Source organism: Cyrtonyx montezumae, unplaced genomic scaffold (assembly GCF_038088225.1).
Source record: "Cyrtonyx montezumae isolate F1298 unplaced genomic scaffold, pur_monq_1.0 scaffold_32, whole genome shotgun sequence".
In the NCBI taxonomy this organism is placed as follows: Eukaryota; Metazoa; Chordata; class Aves; order Galliformes; family Odontophoridae; genus Cyrtonyx; species Cyrtonyx montezumae.
In genome coordinates, this window is record NW_027072037.1 from 1541696 (window position 1) to 1561586 (window position 19891).

Sequence of the window (19891 nt, forward strand, 5' to 3'; positions counted from 1 at the left end):
TGAGCACTGTCCTGGACATATCCAAAATTTAATCAATTTTATGTTTGTTTTTTTTCTTTAAGTTCAACTAACTGTATAGTCTTTTATGCTTTTTCTTGAAGTGCTACTCATGTTTTCAAAGCCTTATCTGCTCCTTTGTAGGATGTTGCACAGCCTCTGTAAAAAGGAGTGCTGAATAACCTCTTGTTGCTGAGGAAGGAAACAAGACTTTAGATCTTGTGAATTCTCATGAACTGACATTCCCTGTGCTGAGGCATTGTTGTGTAACAGCCAAGATCCTAAAGCTATTCTTCCCATGTCATCTTAACAGTTAACACCAAGCACAAGTTTGAGAAAAACCACTTTAACTGAGTACTTGGCATGTTCATCATGAGCATTTATTTATCAGGAAAGGAAATCAGATCTGCTGGGCTGGTTGAAAACCAATGTCCATGTTGGTTTTCCTTGCTCTGCAGCTCTGTGCATGGATGGCTTCTTTGAATATCATTCACTAAATTCTCAATTCTGTCCTATCAAAGTAGATTATGAAGATATTTTGCATGATTAACTTGAAAATTAGTTTTAGGTTGAAGCTAAAATTGTTTTGTGTAGGTTTATTTGTGTAAGCTCATATTTTATTAATTTATGTAGGAAGCTTCTTGATGCTACTCCAGTTCTAGCTGACCAGAAACCATCAGTGTCTAAATCTGGAAGAAAAATTAAAGGAAGAGGCACAATAGTATGTGATTTTCTTTTTTTTTTCCTCTCATCCAGAGTGTTTTCTCTGATCTTGAACTTTGAATTTCCTTTAAGGTTCTGTGTGTTGTTGTAACTGTTGTTGACGCATACAAGTTTCAAATGTTGTTGTTAAGTACTTCATTTTACAAGACTTTTTCCCCATCCTTCTTATTAATGTCTTTTTGCCTAAACGTTGTTTGGGAAAACAAATGCTTACTCACTCACAAGAGTAGCTTCAAATGTAAGATAGCTTCAAACTAAAGAAGAAAATTATTTCTAAGGACTGAAATTCAGCAAAGATTCATGCTAGGTGAGACATGAGATGTGAAGCAAAGAGAACTGATAGGAGCTTGCACTCTCAGCCCCTTGGATTTCCTCATAGTATCTGTGAAGCACTAGGACTGGAGCACGTAACAGTCAAGGCTCTTCTACAGTGATGTACACACAGCCCTTTCTGATATACATTGTGATGACTGTGCATGCAGTGCTGGGAAGCAGCAGGTTTGCTGGCAGTGTTGGCAGGACTTAGTTCTGCTTTTTGACATTTGAGGTATATCTTTTGTTGTTTTCTTTTTAAGCTACTTAACTTAGCTTGTCAGATTTCATCTGCTCCTATGCTTGAGAATGAGGTCCATGTAGTTTCACAGAAAACATTGACAGGCAAGAAGTTACTTGTTTGCAATGCTAGTAGAGAAGGCTTTTTTACAAATATACAGACTTGGTGCATTTTTTTTTCTACCTCCCTGCGTGAAGTTTGTCAGTGTAGATTTTTTTTCTGCTTCATGGTCTGGTAACCTTAAGGCTTTTGCATTAGGGCCACTGTTCTTAAGAAAACTTTTATCTCTTCTTTAATCATCTTTAGCATAGGGCCCTAAACGTTTTTTTCAATCAATAGAAAAGGGAGAAAATAAAAACATCTTCCCTAAATGTGCATTTGTTCCTTAAGTGGGTGTCCTTAAATACAGATGTATGGTTAGTAATCTACCTATCTAGCTGAAGACACTTTTCACATGAATGATCTCAACCAAGACTCCCCTGAACATGATTTTTCTTCTGCCATAGCCACTGCTTTTGAGGAATATCTTTTTAATTCTGCATTCTTTTGGTGCAGAGATTTTAAACCCCAAAATTATTGGCTGATGGCCTAAAGATGAAACAAGGTACGGTAGAGTTTGGGCTGCAGATGAGAGCCTCTTATTTCCTTATTTGCCTGACTTGACATTAGATCTGACAGCTCTTGTCAGATCAAGGACAGCTTTCATTTACATTTGACTCTTGCAATATCCATTAAAGGAAACCTTTGAAAAACAACGTTTTGAAATATTTATATAAACAAAGATTTCTGGAAAACTAACATAGCACTGAGTAGAATTAGCTTGTGGCAGGAACTTGGGTGCCTGTGTCTCATTTTTCCTAATTTTGGCATCCTTTCAGGAAAATTAAGAGTGCAAATAATATCAGAAATAATTTTAGCCCAACAGTTAGAGGAACACATTTTCTGCAACCTCTAGTAGTTTATTTAGCTTTCTCTCTACAGCCAACTACTCAAGATACTCATTTGTAGTTTTGAATTCTCTTAGGATCTGAAGGTGGGGAAAAACACTTTCCTTTTACCGTAAGTATTAAGGAGCTCGGTGAAACCTTAGTAACCTTTCATATGCTGTTCATCTGTGAAAGCTGTCTTTTTTTTTTTTTTTTTTCCATTTTCAAGCAGTCATTGCTTCAGCAGAAAGGTCAGGGGACCTCCAAGTCTCAGTGTCAGGCACCCCTCATTTTCTTACATGAAGAGAAAAAGTCTTAAGAGTTCTGCCTCACGCTTGCTGAATTCTTTGCAAACCAATAATTCTGTCTTTCTCTTTTTATATCAGGGAACAAACTGTTGTTTGTTTCTTTCTTTCTCACATACTGCTGGCTTTACTAGTGGCTTAAAATAATTGAGTAAAACCAAGAAGTTTTTCTTCTTTGTTAATTGAGTTGAGGACCGTCAAATTTCCTCATATGAGTTACTTAAGTGTGCATCCTACTGGGTATGGAAAATAATGAGTTAGCAACATTATGAGTACTTTGCTGCTGCTGCAGGAAAAGCTCTTATTGCTCATTTGAATGTTGTGTCTAAGTATCATCTTTAGCGTGAACCTCCATTACACTTTTTGCTTGTAAGGTTTTAACCTGACCGCCTGTTCCTGAGGGGCTCAACACTAATGACTTTTGAAATAGGACTTATCTTAGTGCTCACAAGAAATTTAGTGTCTGTTAAGTGAAATGAAGCATCTGTTCTTTAGTACCATGGGGGAAAACAGAAGTTTGGTTATCTGCAGCAATCACAATGCTCCAAAAGGTGCAACATAAAGGGAATTCGACTTCTGCCTAAATTCTTCCTTTTACATTTTAAAAAAACATCCTACTCAAGCTTTGAGAGTTGCCCTCAGAGAATGCAAATACAGTTAGCTATGTAATCTGGTCTCACATGTAGGATGTATCAGTGCCCAAAGTAGATATCTTTGGCAGGGAATTCCTAATTAGTGTTCTGTGTTAAAAGTATGAGAATTACATTGTCTGGTTTGCATTATGAAGATGCATGCAAAATCTGTGTGAGGCACCATGTACTTATTATCTGGTCTTCTTTAAAGGAAAACATATTCTTGAATGATTTTTTTTCTTTCCTTTTGTAGCGATATCACACCCCACCTCGATCACGGTCGTGTTCTGAATCTGATGATGATGAGAGCAGTGAGACACCTCCTCATTGGAAAGAGGAAATGCAGAGATTACGAACATATAGACCACCTAGTGGAGAAAAGTGGAGTAAAGGCGATAAGTAAGATCTTTAGTAAAATTTATAATGTCTTTTTTTTTTTTTAACACAATTTGATTATGTGGATGTTGCAGTTGTTGGTGCAATTGGAATAACTCAAAATGCAGTTTTCTAATAGCAAATGCAGGAATTGTTACAGTTCTTAAGCTTCATTAATTGCCTTGGGGCAGGGAGAGGGAGGGAACACCAGATCTTTAAAAGAATTTTCACATAATGCGGTGCGTGCTTGTTTGTGTTTTAGGTTAAGTGACCCAAGTACAAGCAGGTGGGATGAAAGAAGTGCTTCACGGAGATCAAGATCTTGGTCGCATAATGGCTACTCTGATCTAAGTACTGTGAGATATTCCAGTCACCACAAAAAGCACAGAAAAAAGAAAGTGAAACATAAAAAGAAGTCTAAAAAGCAGAAGCATCTCAAGAAACACAAGCAAACTAAAAAAAAGAAAGCGTCAGCTTCATCAGAAGTAGAATCCTCACATTCGATCAGGAAGAAGAAATCATCTTGTGATCGTGAGAGGAAATCTCGTTCCTCTTCATTGTCTTCTAGACATTCATCCAGAAGAGACTGGTCTAAATCTGATAAGGAAGACCAGAGTTCATCGACTTTCTCAAGCAAAGAGAGTCGGTCATACTACAGGTCCAGATCCAGATCTAGATCTAAGTCGAGGTCTTATTCCCAAAGAAGTTCCAGATCAAGATCAGCCTCTAAATCATCACATTCTCGAAGTAGGTCAAGATCAAGTTCTAACCCTAGACATCAAAAGACTGTTTCCAATTCTCCACGGAATATTTCAACGCGATTAAATGAAAATAAGTTGAACAAGCCTGCTGACCCTGTACGAGCAGTTATACTACCAAGTGATAAAGTTGTCATCCCACCAGTTGTCCCAGAGAGCCTCCCTGTTATACCCTTAAGTGATAGCCCTCCACCTTCCAGGTGGAAGCCTGGACAAAAACCATGGAAGCCATCTTATGAGCGAATTCAGGAAATGAAAGCTAAAGCAACCCATTTAATCCCCCCTCAAACTAATTATAATTTAGTAGTTATTAAAGAGGCTAATACTTCTTCATATCAAAAGCGGCAAGGGAGTTCTGATAGCGATCGAAGCGGCTATTCCAAATACCGTAGTGATAAAAGCTCAGATAGTTGGCAGAGGTCAAGAAGCAGGTCCTCTCGAAGTAGGTCGTACTCAAGGTCGTACACAAGGTCTAGGAGTGTGTCTAGCTCAAGGACAAAATCTCGTTCTTCTGGCAGATCACCATCAGTGAACAAATACCGCAGTGACAGGTCAGGTTATAGTGAGTCAACATCTTATTTTTCCCTTAGTGACGATGATAGACACAAAAGCAAAAGAAAATCTACGTCGGGTGATCAGAACACTCGTTCTCTTAAAGTGAGGCAAGAAACGAGCTCTGAAAGTACCCTTCCTTATAAGGGTGCGAAGGACTACGATGAGTCTTCTCAAGGGTTGAAAGAGAGCGACAGTTTATCATCTTCAGACTTCTCTTCTGACAGTGAGCGCTCTGGCAAAGCGAAGGGAGCCCAAGAAAAGGAAAGCCATTTTCAGTTAGAAGGGGGTGCTCAGCAGCAGGATAAAAGCACCTTCCGTTCTGTGAGAGGGGAGGAGAAATCCAAGCATGAATGGGATGCTGCTGAGCATTCTAAAAAGAAAGCAGTTAAAGAGCAATCTTCTGAGCAACCTAGAGGTGGTGCAAAAAGTAAACAGAAATCCTATTCAGGTAGTAAATGGGACTCAGAATCAAACTCAGAAAGGGGAGAAGCTCACCGAAGTAGGGGAGATTCCAGACCCTCATCCGATAAAGAGGAAGGAGAGGCCACGTCAGGGTCTGATACAGAACATAGTGTTTCCAAAAGGAGGAAAACGAAGTCCAATTCCTCAGAAGGCGTTCTGGATTCTGATTGCACATGGAAGATAAGCAAACAGGGGTCATCTTCAGAATCTGAGAGCTCTCGTTCCAGCTCAACGCGTGCTCGAGGAAAGTCAAAAAAACACAAACATGAATCGAAAAAAAACCTTAAAAAATCACATTCCAAAAAAGCAAAGGAAAAATCAAAAGGGAAAAAGGAGAAGAAACACAAAGTTCAAAAAAGAAAAGAAGTGTTTCATTGGCAACCCCCACTGGAGTTTGGTGAAGAAGAAGAAGAAGATATAAATGAGAAGCCAGTTATCAAGGATGACAAAGAAAAGCAGCTTACGAGGGGTGTGAAGGATAAAAAACAACAAGCTGATGAAAAGGATGAAATAGTCAAAGATAAAATGGGAAATGATGAAAAACCTTGTGCAGATGAAAACCTGCTGGTTAAAAATACTACTTCTGATGCATCACCAAATCAAAATAAGCTTAATAAAGATAGCATCAATCCAAACACTTCGACCAGTGTATTAAACTCAGGAATAAATGTGAGTACTTGCAATAATGAGACTAAGCATGCTGAAGAAAGCAACCAGAATGGGTTGGATGTTATTCAGACAGATGACAACATGGAGATTTGTACTCCAGATCGTAACTCGCCAGGGAAGGTGGTCGTGGATGCTTTGTCTCCTGTCATTCTCACTGATAAACCTCAGAGTTTAGGTGCTAGTATAAACAAAGATTTACAGACCTCCGAACAAGATGCTGTCAAACTAGGAAACAGCGTTGCAGATTTCATTAATATTAAAGAAGAAATAGGAAGGCAAGAAAATAGCTCAGTTCCTGCATCTAGTGCTAAAGATTGTAGTTTGAAAAATGAAATTGCTGAAAATACACAAAGCAATTCAGTTGATAATAAATGGAAGCCCTTGCAAGGTGTTGGTAATTTGCAGCCAGCTACAGTTAGTACTGCCACAGAAGTCAAGAATGTGGCTTCAGCACCGGAGGCAAAGCCAGCAGGTTTAAGAATTGAAATAAAAGCTAAAAATAAAGTAAGGCCTGGATCTCTGTTCGATGAAGTTAGGAAGACAGCACGGCTAAATCGAAGGCCAAGGAACCAGGAAAGCTCCAGTGAGGAGGAGTCTCCAGGTAGAGATGACAATAGTCCATCCAGGAGCCTCAGTAGGTCTCGAAGTAAATCTGAATCTAAATCCAGACACCGAACACGGTCTGAATCTTACAGTCACTCAAGAAGTCGATCCCGAAGCTCTACGTATTCTTACAGGTAAAAGGTTCACGTGCTCACAGCCTACTGCGTTAACTTGAAAGTTGCCCATGTTCTGAGGCGTGTTTTCCTTTCTCAGCTGAAGCTCTTAGTTTAAACGGTGCTTATAATATAGAAAGTGTGGAATATATATTTAGTTTTAAAAGTGATTTTGCTTCCCGGTTCCTTCTGCTCTTCACTTGTTGTATTCTATTTTGTGTTTTTTTCTGAAGTTGTTCACTGATTGCAGGTCAAGAAGCTATACAAGAAGCAGAAGCAGAGGCTGGTACAGCAGGGACCGGTCGAGAAGCCGAAGTAGTTCTTACCACAGTTACAAGAGTCGTAGGTAAGAGGAGACAGCATCGAAGTGTATTAATAAAGCAGTAAATTATGCCCAGAATTCTTGATGCTTCTGCCTCCGAGCAAGTTGGAAATGGCCTTGGCTGTATGTGATACAATCTGATGCATCCTCTTAGAGGTGAAAGTTAGAGTAGTCGTATTTTGGAACTTCCTGTTACTGAAAAGCAATTTGCTGTAATGTCCAGCAGCATGGGTAAGGAATTCTGAGAAAATAATGTTCCCCTCGCCTTTTTCTCTGTTGGGCCCAATTCTGCCCTTCACTTTGTTCCTAATTACCTTAATGTCTTTGTGTGATTTCTTTTTTGTTTGTTTTTCAGTCGTACCTACAGTAGAAGCAGATCCAGAAGCAGTTCTTATGGTCACCACAGTCGATCCAGGTATGGATGGCAGTTCTGTAACAGCTCTGAAGTAAATATACTTACTATAAAGATATCTTAGTATAAGAATACCCCTTTGTCTGTAGTACTGAACAAAAGTGATAGCAACTTCAACCAAAGCAAAATCAACATAAAAAGAGACGCTTTGAAAACAGCCAAATCTGTCATAATTAATGGTGAACTCATTTCTCTTTATTGTTAAAATGAAATCGGGACTGTAAATTAGGATAATTTTGTTGCTCATTTTCACAAGTATTAACAAGCAACTTTTTTTCCTTCATGGACCACATGTAGTGAAAAATCAACCTTTTCAGTGCTTAAGTCTTGTAGATTCGTACATTTAAGATTATATTTCTTGTTTTGAAGATACTTAATCCTAACATGACATTTCTGAAGGATGTGCAACCTGGTTTAGGGAGCTACTTTGGCAGGGGGGTTGGACTTGATGATCTCTAGAGGTCCCTTCCAACCCCTACAGCTTTGTGATTCAGTGATATGTGGAAAATATACTAAATTTTTGTAGGAATAATTTCTATACAGCATTTAATTTCTTTGTATATAGATGTCTTTAAAACAAATGTACATAAATGGCATTTTAAACCTGTGACTGTAAATGAGCAATGACTTCCTTTTCCCTTTAAAGTAGGTCATACACCTATGATAGTTACTATAGCAGAAGTCGAAGTCGAAGTAAAAGGAGTGACAGCTATCGAAGATCTAGAAGTTACGACAGGAGATCCAGGTGTGTTATTTCTTTGCATGGCCTTAACCCTGTATTTACATGAGGGAAAAAAAATCAGTGTGTAGTTAAGTTAATGAAAGCTAATGTTTTTTTTTTTCCAAATATAAAAACACATTGCGTAAATGGACACGTATGGTCAAAATAAGCACATAAGGGAAGCATTATGTAAAAAAAATTAAGTGTTTTATTTAAATCTTGCAGTGAATTAGCTCTCAGGGTTTAAACTGGGTGCCTTGTTATGGATTGAAAGCTACCTCGTGTGCGAAGAATTCCATTGGGTGGTTAATATTTTTTGGCTAAGCTGTGAAAGTAGATTAAAAAAAAAAGAAAGTGTAAAGGAAGTGGAAAAATTAGTTGAAAATTAATTCCGGATAGCACTTCCTAGAATATGTTTTGAAAGAGCATTTCACCAGCAAGCCCAGCAAGGTTTTTGTGTCAGCGTTTGCACTATTTTAAGTTCAGGATTATTCTACTCAGACCAAGGGAATTACCATACGTGTAAGTGAGCACATTTCACCAAGATCAGAAGTGGAAAGTGAGCTTTATGTAGCAAATAGGGCTCAGCAGTGATTAATTCCACACCTTTTAATATTTCCCTTACAAGTCAACAGTTAGTCAGGCAGATCTCTGGCTACTGTAAATTTTCATTTTCCGTTCTTGTGCTCATGTTTTTTTTCCATGACTTGCATTAACTCATAGTGGACCTTGCTGTCATTCATTTTACCATCTAGTTCTGACAATAAGATCGTTTTCATCATGTATTTGAGGGAAGATTAATGAGTGTGAAAGTAGTCTTTCACAATTACTGTTTTAGGATGTCTGGGAACTTCAGAGAACACTGCTTGGTTAGGCTATGCCTGTCCTGTCCTTACCAAGCTTTCCTTGCAGGTATGAGGCTAGAAAATGTGTAAGGAACATTTATTTTGTGTAATTTGAACACATCCTGTGGCTCATCTGAAACAATCCGGGTGTTTGGCCAGGTGCTGAACTTGGAACTGTTGGTTTGGATAAACTAGAACATTTTAATCTATTTCCCTCCTGCAGATGCTCACACACTCCTGTTGTAACTGTGGGGCCTAAATTTTCAGGCCCTTCTTCAGATTTCAAATTGCAATAGATAAAGCAGGGAGACAAAATCATCTTGGTTGAGAAAGAAAACTATATTTGTTAGAATATACTGCTCAGTCAGCTGTTTATGTTAACAAAAACCTAATTGTTTGGGGGTGATTTGTCAGCTTATTGAAGAAAGGAAGAAATGTTATGGTTACAAACACAGCCTGACTTGATTCTCCTGGGTTTTCATCATATAAAGTTGATGACTGTTTTAATTGAGTGTCCCTTAATGTGTTTCAGTTGTTATGTGAGACTTAATGTATGTTTTCTCGTCTTGTGCATCTCTTGCCAATCTTTTTAATGCAATGTAATTTTGAGTTAAAAGTTCAAAATGCAATTTTGAGGCATTTTAATCTTTTATTTGTAGATCTTATGGCTCTGATAGCGAAAGTGATCGCAGTTACTCCAACAACAGAAGTCCCAGTGAGAGCAGCAGATACAGCTGAAAATGTTTCTTCGGCAGTGGAAACCATATTGTAGAAGTTTCTCAGTGTTACATTTAGAAAGGAAAACAGAAAACGTTTTGACAGTGTCACAAGTCAAGTTGAAGGGTGTTTCCTGAGCTAGAACTTTGCCGTGTAGCAGTGAACTTGCTTGACTGATTGCATCCACGAGGAGAGGAGTACTGAAACTCAGCTCGATTGTTTTATGTCAAATGATACTTTTACAAAACTGGAAAAAAAAAAAAAGAAAAAAAAAAAAAAGCAGTTTGATTTCCTTGAGTTGGATTTTCCAAGCCATGAATGACATGTGAGTGAGTTTGCTGCTACTGCTTTCTGGGTGCAGCAGTCGCTGCTGAGGTATGTTTATGAACACCTTAGGGCTCTCTGCCTGTTGCTATTCAATATATGCTAGCAACTTGAAAACTGTGAAGAACTTCTTACAAAGGCTGCCATTTCTAGCTCGTTAACATGCTTTTTTAATGCTGGAAGATGGGTTCCATGCTGTTTTGTTTGACCGTTGCATTATACCGAGAGGTTACGTATATACAACAGGTAGGTGATGCAAACAAAGGCTACCACTCTGTCTTAATCCTCTCTGTACTGTGATACTGCAGAAGTCCACTCAGAAGGGTGAGTTTACACACAAGAGAATAGTGAGCAAAAGTGTGACGAATGAGTTTTGATCTTAACATCCAGCCTTTCCACACTTCTGTAGTTAAAAGCAAATTTGGTGATGAACGGCAGTGTTCTTTAGAGGCTAAAGAAGTGTTTTGAAGCAGTCCTCTTTCAGTTCATCCTGCAGTGCTAGGCATACTTCGACACGCTCTGAAGTCAAATGTTGTGAACAGTTGAGCGTATCGTGAATTTGTTTAGAGCTCTTCTTAAAATCTTAACTGACAACAATTTGCCAGGAAATAAACCCAAAGGGTTCCTCTATAAAATGTCTGTAGATGTGTCCCCTTTGCCATAGGGAATGTGGGTGTGAGGGTACTGGATTATATATTGTCAGAGTGATACGATTTCAGAAATACTTGTATGCCTGAAAAGAGCATGGGAAGTACTTTCAAAGTAAAGTTTAATACCAAAAATGACTTCATGTTACAGTTAAATGGCTTGCAAAAAAAGAAAACAGATTTAAAGCTGAAGAGCATAAACTTTTTGCAATATTCTGATTGAGTCGATCTAAAATATTTGTAATGTTTTTCAGTGTTTAGAATGTTATATACAAAGAAGGAGGTTTTTTTTAATAGAAAATATACCCTAAGAAACGGGTTCTGTAGTGAAGAAACAGACTAACATAGCTTTAGTAGGGCTAATGAGTACTGTTGTATTACAATAACTTCCATTTCTGACTTTCTGTAATATCTGGAGATGCTTTAGTTTTCTTTAATGTTCTCAAAGATTGAAAATGATTTTTTTTTTTAATCTCATCAAGACCCAACAGCTTTGAAAATTAAGTCATCGTTTCTTGCTTAGGCATCAATTCCTTTTGCTTTTTGGGTTTTTTTTTTTGGTTGAACACCCCAAGTTTAGCATTTGGTACATGAAAGCAGAGTTAGAAGGGAAGGCTGAAGACTGAAACGACGCGCTGCACGTGATCAGGACGTGAGTAAGACATTTGTACACAGGTTCCTGAGCCTGAATTTGTCACTCCATTTGCCCATCATTCCAGGAGGACCCAAAACTCTCTATTCAGATGCTTCCTGCTCTTGTAATGCCGTGATTGTGTGCACGTAGTCCTTCCAAATCAGTAGTTTGTACAGTTGTTATAAATGTACTTCATGTTAAATTGTGTTAGCACATTTCTTTCTAACAGAGTAGCAGCCATTCCAGAGTCAGAAACAAATATTTCTTTGCTAACTCAAGGTAACATTCATTGCAGTTCCATAGTGTGACATCCTTTGTTATTTCCCATATGGGAAAAACAGCACTAGTGATCTGACATTGTGAGAAAAGATTCAAATATAAGCATTGCCAGTCAACATTTCTTTCAAGAAAATTGCCCTAACATCTGATTTTTGTCGCATTTCATTTCTGAGTTGATGATGGTTAAGGCCAGGAAGAAGCAGGGAAATAGGAATGCCATCAGCCTGTTGTCCAAAACTACTGCAGTGTTACCAGTACCTATTTCATCTCTTGAATTCAAGCTTTACAAAGAAATTCCATCTGCTGGATGGTTGGGGGAGGGATGTGAGGGAATTGGAGGGGGCAGTATTTTTACTTAGCGAATTCCTTTCAGTTGTGCTTCAAATAGAAAATGCACCACAGAGCTGGTTTTCTAACGTTGGTCTGTTTTTTGCAGTTTTGTTATCCAAAAGTAGTTGCTGTTTATAAAAATAAACTTTTGTACATATCTGAAAACGCTCTTTTTCTCTGCATCTGGAAAAATCCATTGCTGCTTACGGGAAAGAGGAAAACAAAGAGATTGTCCTTCGGTTTCGGCATCCTCCTGTTGGTTGCAAGGCTGCAGGTTGCCTTTCCTTCTGCTGACCTACATAGGGAACGATTCCTTTGCAAGGCTCTGTTCGGCATTAACTTAATAGACAGAGGAGGAACAAATAGGTTGAAAGTTCCAGGTGATGTGAGGTCTCAGCATTTCCTCAGGATCCTCAAGGTTCCTCTCAGTTGTGAGAGCAGATCCATGCAGAAGTCTCTCTCCGCATCATTTCCATAGCATATTGGAAATGTGGGATTGCTTGAAGTCAGCAGATGCAATGGCTCAGCACGCAAACCTGTCAAGTCTTTCGGACCTTCTGTTCCAGAAGAACTGGATTTCGTTGGATACGCTGGTGTTGTCGTGGTGGAAAAGCCAGTTCCCTTGGTCTCAGCATTACAGACTGGATTTCTTTATGGGTGAGGACGAATGGAAGTTGTTTGCTTCCCTCCTTGCCATGACTTGGATACTCTGTCTAACCACAATCTGACAAGCGTTGGCTTTTGAGGAAGAGGCACAGGCGTGGGGTTCTTTGCTGTTGGAGAGGGGTAGTCCAGAACCTTGCTTGCTGCCTGTGTTGGGCTGAGCTGAGGTCGAGCTGTCTCACTGCCTGCACTGGTAAAAATAGAGGAGCTGACAGCCTGCGGTGTATTAAAGGTAGCTGTTACCGCACTGCAAGAAGAAATCTGGGGGGAAAACACAAGGAAGGAAAGGAAGCTTCTCCAGAATCAGAAGAGCTGAGCTGTCTGGCTGCGAGGGTGTCTATCAGACAAACAAAGAGTTCTCACAAAGCAGCGTGCATTTACAGCGCAGCTTTCCTGCCATATCTACAGGCAGAGAGATTGCATTCCTGCTGCTTTATTGCTTTTAAACAAGGGTTATTTGTGCCTTGTACTCAAGGGTAAGGAGCGTTTCAAGTGCTCTTTCTGAAGATCACCGGGTATCCGGCGGTGTATTAAATGTCTGTGGCTGGCTTGGTGTGTTTCGCACTGGCTCTTACCGGCAGGAGCCCGGCGTGGTATTTAGATGACCTTGAGCTGCACTCTGCAATCCATCTGGTGCAACTGCCAAACCCAACGCTGCCTGGGATTTAAATCACGAGCAGATAAAGCTCTGTGCTCCGCCCCTCCCTCACATCCATATAAATAATTTCTGTATATACGGCGGTTGAGCTAATGGTTTTGAAAGGCTTTGAGAAGGCACGACTGTCAGGAGTGGTGTAAGCAATTAAAGGGACCCAGCTGGGAACTGGAGAACGTCTGCATGGCCCTCAAAGCAGAGAGGGCTGCATGCACAGAATGAATCTGTGGCAGGTAGAGATACAGATCTCTGTAAGTATGTATGCATTTATAGGAAAGTGATATTTCACACTTGCAGCAGAGGCCCAAGTGCATGCCCTTGTCCTGGCCTTAAGGCTGCCACATCCCTTCCTTTCATTTTCTACTGCTGCCAGGAAGGGGCTGGTCGTTGCCTTTCTTCCCAGCTCAAGTCATGGTGTGTGCCCTTAGGGATGCAGATCAGCTCTTCCCCTCTTCTGGTCCCCGCATGGCAGCCAGGGGCTGAGTGGTGAAAGCCACAAGAATGACTCCGGAAGGTCCTAGGGAAGGGAAGAGGGTGCAATCAGAGCCTGGCCCCATCCACTTGACTCCACCCCTTTAGATACCCATAAGCATCGATGAGATCTCCCTCAACCATCTCTTCTCCAGGCTGAGCAGCTCAGGGCTCTCTGCCTTTCCCCACACAGGAGAGATGCTCCTAAGGCATAGGCAGCGTTTGTGGAACATGTTAGGTACTTCACCAACTTCGCTAGGACTTTCCCTATGCTCTGCAGTGCCCTCCTACCTGCCCCATTGGCACTGCTGCCCAGAGAGCTGTGGGTGCCCCATCCCTGGAGGTGCTCAAGGCCAGGTTGGATGGGACCCTGGGCTGCTTGAGCTGGGTGGATCAGAGCTGGTGGATGAGCTTGAAGGTCCCCTCCAATCCCAGCCATTCTATGACTGACGTTGGACCTTACCTCTCCCTTCTTTGCTGCTAAAATCTCTGCCTTGTGACAAAGACCCACTCAGTTTCAGGACGCAAAAACCCCCAGGGATGCCCGTGGTAGGATCTTGGGGAGAGATGATGTGAAGAGGAGAACAATGCTTACCTCTCTTCCACATTCTGATGTTGCCTGGACATTCCCACAGGCTTGGTGGGATTTGGGCTAGTGTTATGCCTGTAAATCTCCAGGAGTTCTCACCCAACCTGTCTGAGGTTCATCTGTAGTGCCCAATCCCAAATTGCCTCGCAATGAAAACAGTTTTCTGGCATCTATACTAAAGCTCCGTCGCTGCTACTGAAGCCCATCACTTCTTCCCATAGTCAGGGAGGGAAGAGAACAACCTTTTCCCTTTGACCACCTGAAAATATTAGTGAAAGGCCACGCCAGCTCTTCTCTGGACTAAATAGCTCCAATTTCTTCATTGTCTTTTATATTTCATTTTATGTTTGAGCAGCTGTGGTCCCAAGCAGACCCTGTTCCCCCCACCCATCCCTGCCTGCGGTTTGCCATCTTTGCAGCAGTGTGATGAGGGCTGTTCACATTTGTGCTGTGCAGCCCCAGCCTTCTTACACAAGCAGACAGTTTTTCCTTTGTTTCCAATGAATTGCAGCCTATTTGTTTTTTTTCCAAGCCATTTCTTCTAATGTGTCAAGTTTGTTTTGAAGTTTCAGCCCATGCTCCGAAGCGTTCGAAGTCCCTCCCAGCTTGGTATCGCTTGCAGCTGCAAGAAGCAGAATTTTCTATTCATGCAAGTAATTATTAACAAAATATTTTGAGCAGTACCAGGCCTGGGACAGCTCCCCAGGGACTCCTAGGCTGCGGATCTCCTCGCTTCCATGGCGATGTGCAAATAACTCCTCTGAGCACTGCTCCTTCCTGCAGCCCTGCTCGCATTCAGCTCTGTCTCACTGTCCCCTGACACCTCTCCCGTTCCCCACGTCTGGACTTTAAAATGCTCACCAATGACAAATCGGGACGTGACTTTTGCTGAGTTGCTCTGGAGCTTTCAATCCACTCAGTCACCATCACCAGCGTAGAATCAGAGAACGGCTCGGGGTGGAAGGGACCTCAGGAATGGTGTATTTCCACACTCCCCCCCCTGCTGTGGGCATCATTCATTGAAACTCAGCTCCCACTTCAGCTTAGCTCACCCAACCTTCTGGCTGCTGGGTTTGGCAAAGTCTTGCCCCAAAGTGTCTGTTCGTCATGGTTGGAGGCTGCATTTCTATCCCCCCTATCCCATTCCTTTGAAAACCCAAGCATCTGTGTGGGCTCCCTGAGCTATGTGCCCTCAGCCTTCTTCCATTCCCCAGTTCATCCCTTTTCAACTCAATACCCCTCAGCATCCTCCTTGACTTGCTAATATATGCATTGAGCAGTTCTTAATACTTCTATTTACTGTTAATTTAAATCACGTTATTCCTATTCTTCATCCTAGAAATGTTTTATTTTACTTTTGTAGGACTACGTTCCACAGCCATTGCTTTCACCAAGGGGGGAGAGTTCACTGCTTTTCCTGGTATTTGAATATTTTCTACATCTGAGTATTTACTGAACAAAAAGGGTTTGTTGCTGCTAATCTCATTTTTTCCATCACTAATGTATAGCTCTAATGGGATGGAAAATTTCCCCATGGATTCCAAGGGCCTAAAAGCCAGAGAGGAGCGAAAGCACTTTGAAATTAACGTACTTCACACATACTGCTTCGCCACTTCACCACGTGTCAGCATTCCCTTGGCAGTCTTAAAAACCACTCTGGACTCGAACTTGTAGAATCAGAATAGGAATCTGTATTGTGGAATGGTTTGACTTGGAAGGGACCTCAGAGCCCATCCAGTTCCAACTCCCTGCCACGGGGATCCATCTAAGGGAAAAGTAAGAATCCAGTTTGTTCTAAGGAAATAAATAAGTGTCAGAACGTTCTTGGGGGCTGACCCAGGAAAAGCTGTCCATGTCCCCCATTATTTGGTCTCTGCTGAGCTCCCAGAGGGAGCCAGCACAGAGGGCAGGTGGAGGTCTGAACTATGGGACGCGGTGCTGACGTGCAGCATCCTACAACCCTCTGCTTCTTGCATCGAAGCTCCAACCTGGGGCCAAGCTTTCCCTGGTCCCTGGAGATGCTTTTGACTGCAAATGCAGCTCTGGGTATTTCCTGTAGTTCTTAATGTTGATAATTATTTCAATCAAGCTATCAATTTATAACTTCCTGACTAATGAAATGCTGCCTCTTACCACGTTCTCCTTTGGTACGTAGAGATTCCTTTGAGCAGCAAGCCCCGTGCTGGGAAGACCCACACGACTTTCACACCTGGCTTATCACTGGGCAGATGTGATGTCATGCTGCGAGTGTGACTCTGTGACAGATTTCTGGGTGACACCTGAAGGTGACATCCATGGGTGCAGAAATTCAGTCCTTACCTGCACGATTGGATAAGGATTGAAGCTTGTTGCGGGGCCCTGATGAAGTCTAGTTGAGACAAGGAGCAATCCAAGTGCATCTCGCTGGATTTGCATGGATGGTTAGACATCATCTGGAAGGTCTTTCTATGCCCTGCGAGGAGAGCCTGGTTCAGTTAACTGCTCCATGCACATCTGCCTTTCCTACACCTTATTATGCACTTGAAATTGATCAGACATGCGTGGGAACTTCTTCACAGTGCAGTGACAGAGCACTGGAGCTGCACGCAGAGGTGGTGGAGTCTCCTTCTCTCGAGGTGTCCAAGACCCACCTGGATGCCTACCTGTGCAACCTGGGCTGGGAGCTGCTTTGGCAGGGGGTTGGACTTGTCATGGAGACATTGCTTAGTGGCAGGACTCGGTAGGTCAGGCTGGTGGTTGGACTTGGTGATCTTGGAAGTCTTTTTCCAACCTAGACGGTTCTATGATACTATGAGTTCTGTTCTCTCTGTTTCTCCAAATCCATCATGCCCCTCTTGGAGATCAGAGTTACGCACTGCATTGGTTGGCTGCCACTTTGAACAGTTTGCTGAGTTCCTTGTGGAGTTGCTTACCTTCAGTGCGACATTTGGTGACAGTGGGAGAGCTGAGCATTTGGATGTGCTCCTCGACCTCTGGGGTGCTGCTGGTGCTGACTCAGCTCTTCCACCCCTAAATGTGACCATTAGGCCCTCCCTACCTTTTGCTTCCTGTCTCATAACCACCTTTCCAGCAATAAAAGCACCTTTTTTCCAGTCCTGTGGCAGCCCAGTATCCTTAATGGTCTTCTCAAGTAGACACCCAAGTATTTATGAAGTTCTGTGGTTTTCCTACCTCATGCACAGAGCCCTGGTATGTTTTTCATGAGAAAAGATGAAGGTTTATTGAATTCACATCTGCTTGGTGACCTGAATGCAATAGGAGTTAAACTGTTCTTGCAGGACAGAAGTGGCCAAAAATGGCTGAAGGAAGGCAAGGTGGGAGAATCCAAATGTTCCTTTCCCCTCAATGTTTAAAACCTCCAAGCCAAGAGAGACAGCACCTCCAATGCAATGTGGTGAGAACAGCTTGGCTTGGCTTGGTTTGCTTGATGCATCCAACATAGAGGCCTTGATCTTCAAACCTACACTTAATCCGTGCTCAAAATGAGCTGTTTTTCCCCCCAGTGCGGTGCTATCTCCAGATCTTCAGACTGAGCATGACGAAATGAGGCAATGAGGGGTTCTGCCCCTTCCTCCTCCAAGCAGTTTTTGCCTTAATGTTTAGATCTTCTCATCATTCAAGGGCTTTAATTGAACTTCTTCACGTTGCCATCACTGCATATAAAAAGCAAACCTAATTGTTACAGAATTTGTAGGAAACAGAATCTGGAACCTAATAAATGCTCCTCTGAGAGGTGAACCTTGGATGTGACAGCTCTTTGTTGGGGGGAATATTATGGGGTACAAGAGAAACACGGGAAATAGGAACTTGGACAACCAGCTTCTGAAGGGTTGGGGTGGCTCCACGTTCCCCTTCCCACCCCACAAAGAGCAAAAGCTGTTCCTGGTGGGATTTCATCCTCTAGGGAGGAAAAGACATGAGAGGTTTGGGGCCTCAGTTAGAGGCAAGGGAGAAAAAAAAACCAGATAATTTGGAGAAGAATTGGGGTCAACGCGAAGCAGCCGTATTTCAGCCATCCTCTGGGAGCCCGTCTGCGCTCACATCGTGGGTGTTCTCCGTGCACACGCTGAGTGGGAGATGTTTTCCCTTAGCAGGACAGGCCCTGTGCTGCAGTCCTGCTCCCCCAGCCATAAAAGAGCAGTGATTTCAGAACGACCCCTGGGCCCTCCTGGCCTGGTCGGCCGCATCCTGGTGCTGCTGCTTCCAACCTCTTCGCCTTTGGCTCGCTCTTCTCTCACGCCTTTTGTTTTGTCTCTCTTCTCCTCTCTGGAGGCCGTAGGGAGAGAGGCCAGAGAGCCTCCAGGAATGTTCTTGCTTTCCCTATTATTATTATTTTTTTCTCTCTTTCTTGGCCTGATGTGATCCCTACTTTTCCATACTCCCTGTGCTTGCCCAGAAAATCAGCTGCTGGGTGAAAACCGGTTGCTGGGGCCGGCAGTATGTCCCCAAAGGGTCGGCTGTGCCCCTCCATCCTGCATCCTGTAGGTCATGCCCTGTCCTCTTGGAGGGCTCTTCCACCTCCTGCTCCACTCTGTGCTGCACCCCAACCTCAGCACTGGGTGCAGGTTGGGTTCTGCCATTTCAGAAGGACACAGAGCTATTAGAGAGCATCCAGAGGAGGGCTGCGGAAATGGGGAAGGGTCTGCAGGGCAAGGAGTGTGGGGACAGCTGAGGGCCATGGGTTTGTTGGGCCCAGAGCAGGGGAGGATGAGGGGAGGGCTCATGGTGGCTGCAGCCCCTCATGGTCCTACAGATCATCATGGCCCTACAACCGCTTGTGGCCCCACAATCACCCCTCACAGGGGAGCAGAGGAACAGTTGCTGATCTTGGCCTTGCTGATGCTTCCCTAGAGGACCAAAGCTGTGAGAAGACAATGTGAAACATCAAGGATCAGTTAAATCAGGGCAGTGTGAACCTCTCCTGGTTCCCCTGGAGGCCCCATATTGTTGTGTCCGGTCCATCAGTTAGGGCCTGCTCTAAGCACTCGCTTGGTTGCTGTCTCACAGTTCAGGGATTAAAAAGAAGAGTGAGATCTTCAGGAGATGACACTTCTTTGGTACCCACACTTCTCCTTTGTCACTGGGACCTTCCCACTTTTGCTCCTCACCTACCCTTATCTCCAGGGCTTCCATGCTACTAGAGGACCCATCCATGGAGTCACAGAATCATTAAGGCTGGAAAGGACCTCTGGGATTCGCACGTCCACCCCAACCCACCCCACCATGCTCACTGACCTTGTCCCTCAGTGCCATATCTCCACGGTTCTGGAACACCTCCAGGGACAGTGACCCCACCACCTCCCTGGGCATTGCCACTCTGAGAAGAAATGTTTCCTAATACCCAACTTGAACCTCCCCTTGTGCAACGTGAAGCCATTAGCCCTCGCCACTGTTATGTGGGATAAGAGGCTGACCCCCACCCCTCCACCACTTCCTTTTAGGTTATAGCCTCCTCTTCTTCACACTGACTCATCCCAGTTCCCTCAGCCACTCCCCATAAGTCTTGCCCTCCAGACCCTTCACAGCTCCACTGCCCTTCTCTAGTCATGCTCCAGGGCCCCGATAAAATTCCTCAGTGACAACAGTGGCAAATGAACTGAACTTAGGGTGG

General features: G+C 42.9%; 1 protein-coding gene across 5 annotated transcripts in view; it reads left to right on the plus strand.

Annotated features, from left to right (window-relative positions):
• The window catches only part of NKTR (natural killer cell triggering receptor), a 35193-nt gene extending 24600 nt beyond the window's left edge, over positions 1-10593 (plus strand). For 3 of the 5 annotated variants that reach the window (XM_065744955.1, XM_065744956.1, XM_065744958.1), the window contains 7 exons: positions 631-718; positions 3390-3535; positions 3774-6692; positions 6922-7017; positions 7349-7408; positions 8052-8150; positions 9631-10593. In XM_065744955.1, coding sequence (XP_065601027.1) covers positions 631-718; positions 3390-3535; positions 3774-6692; positions 6922-7017; positions 7349-7408; positions 8052-8150; positions 9631-9709 — 3487 coding nt within the window. In that variant the 3' untranslated portion in view covers positions 9710-10593. The remainder of the gene's footprint in view (positions 1-630; positions 719-3389; positions 3536-3773; positions 6693-6921; positions 7018-7348; positions 7409-8051; positions 8151-9630) is intronic. The other 2 variants (XM_065744957.1, XM_065744959.1) reach the window with 1 other exon arrangement.
• Positions 10594-19891: the final 9298 nt, after the last annotated feature.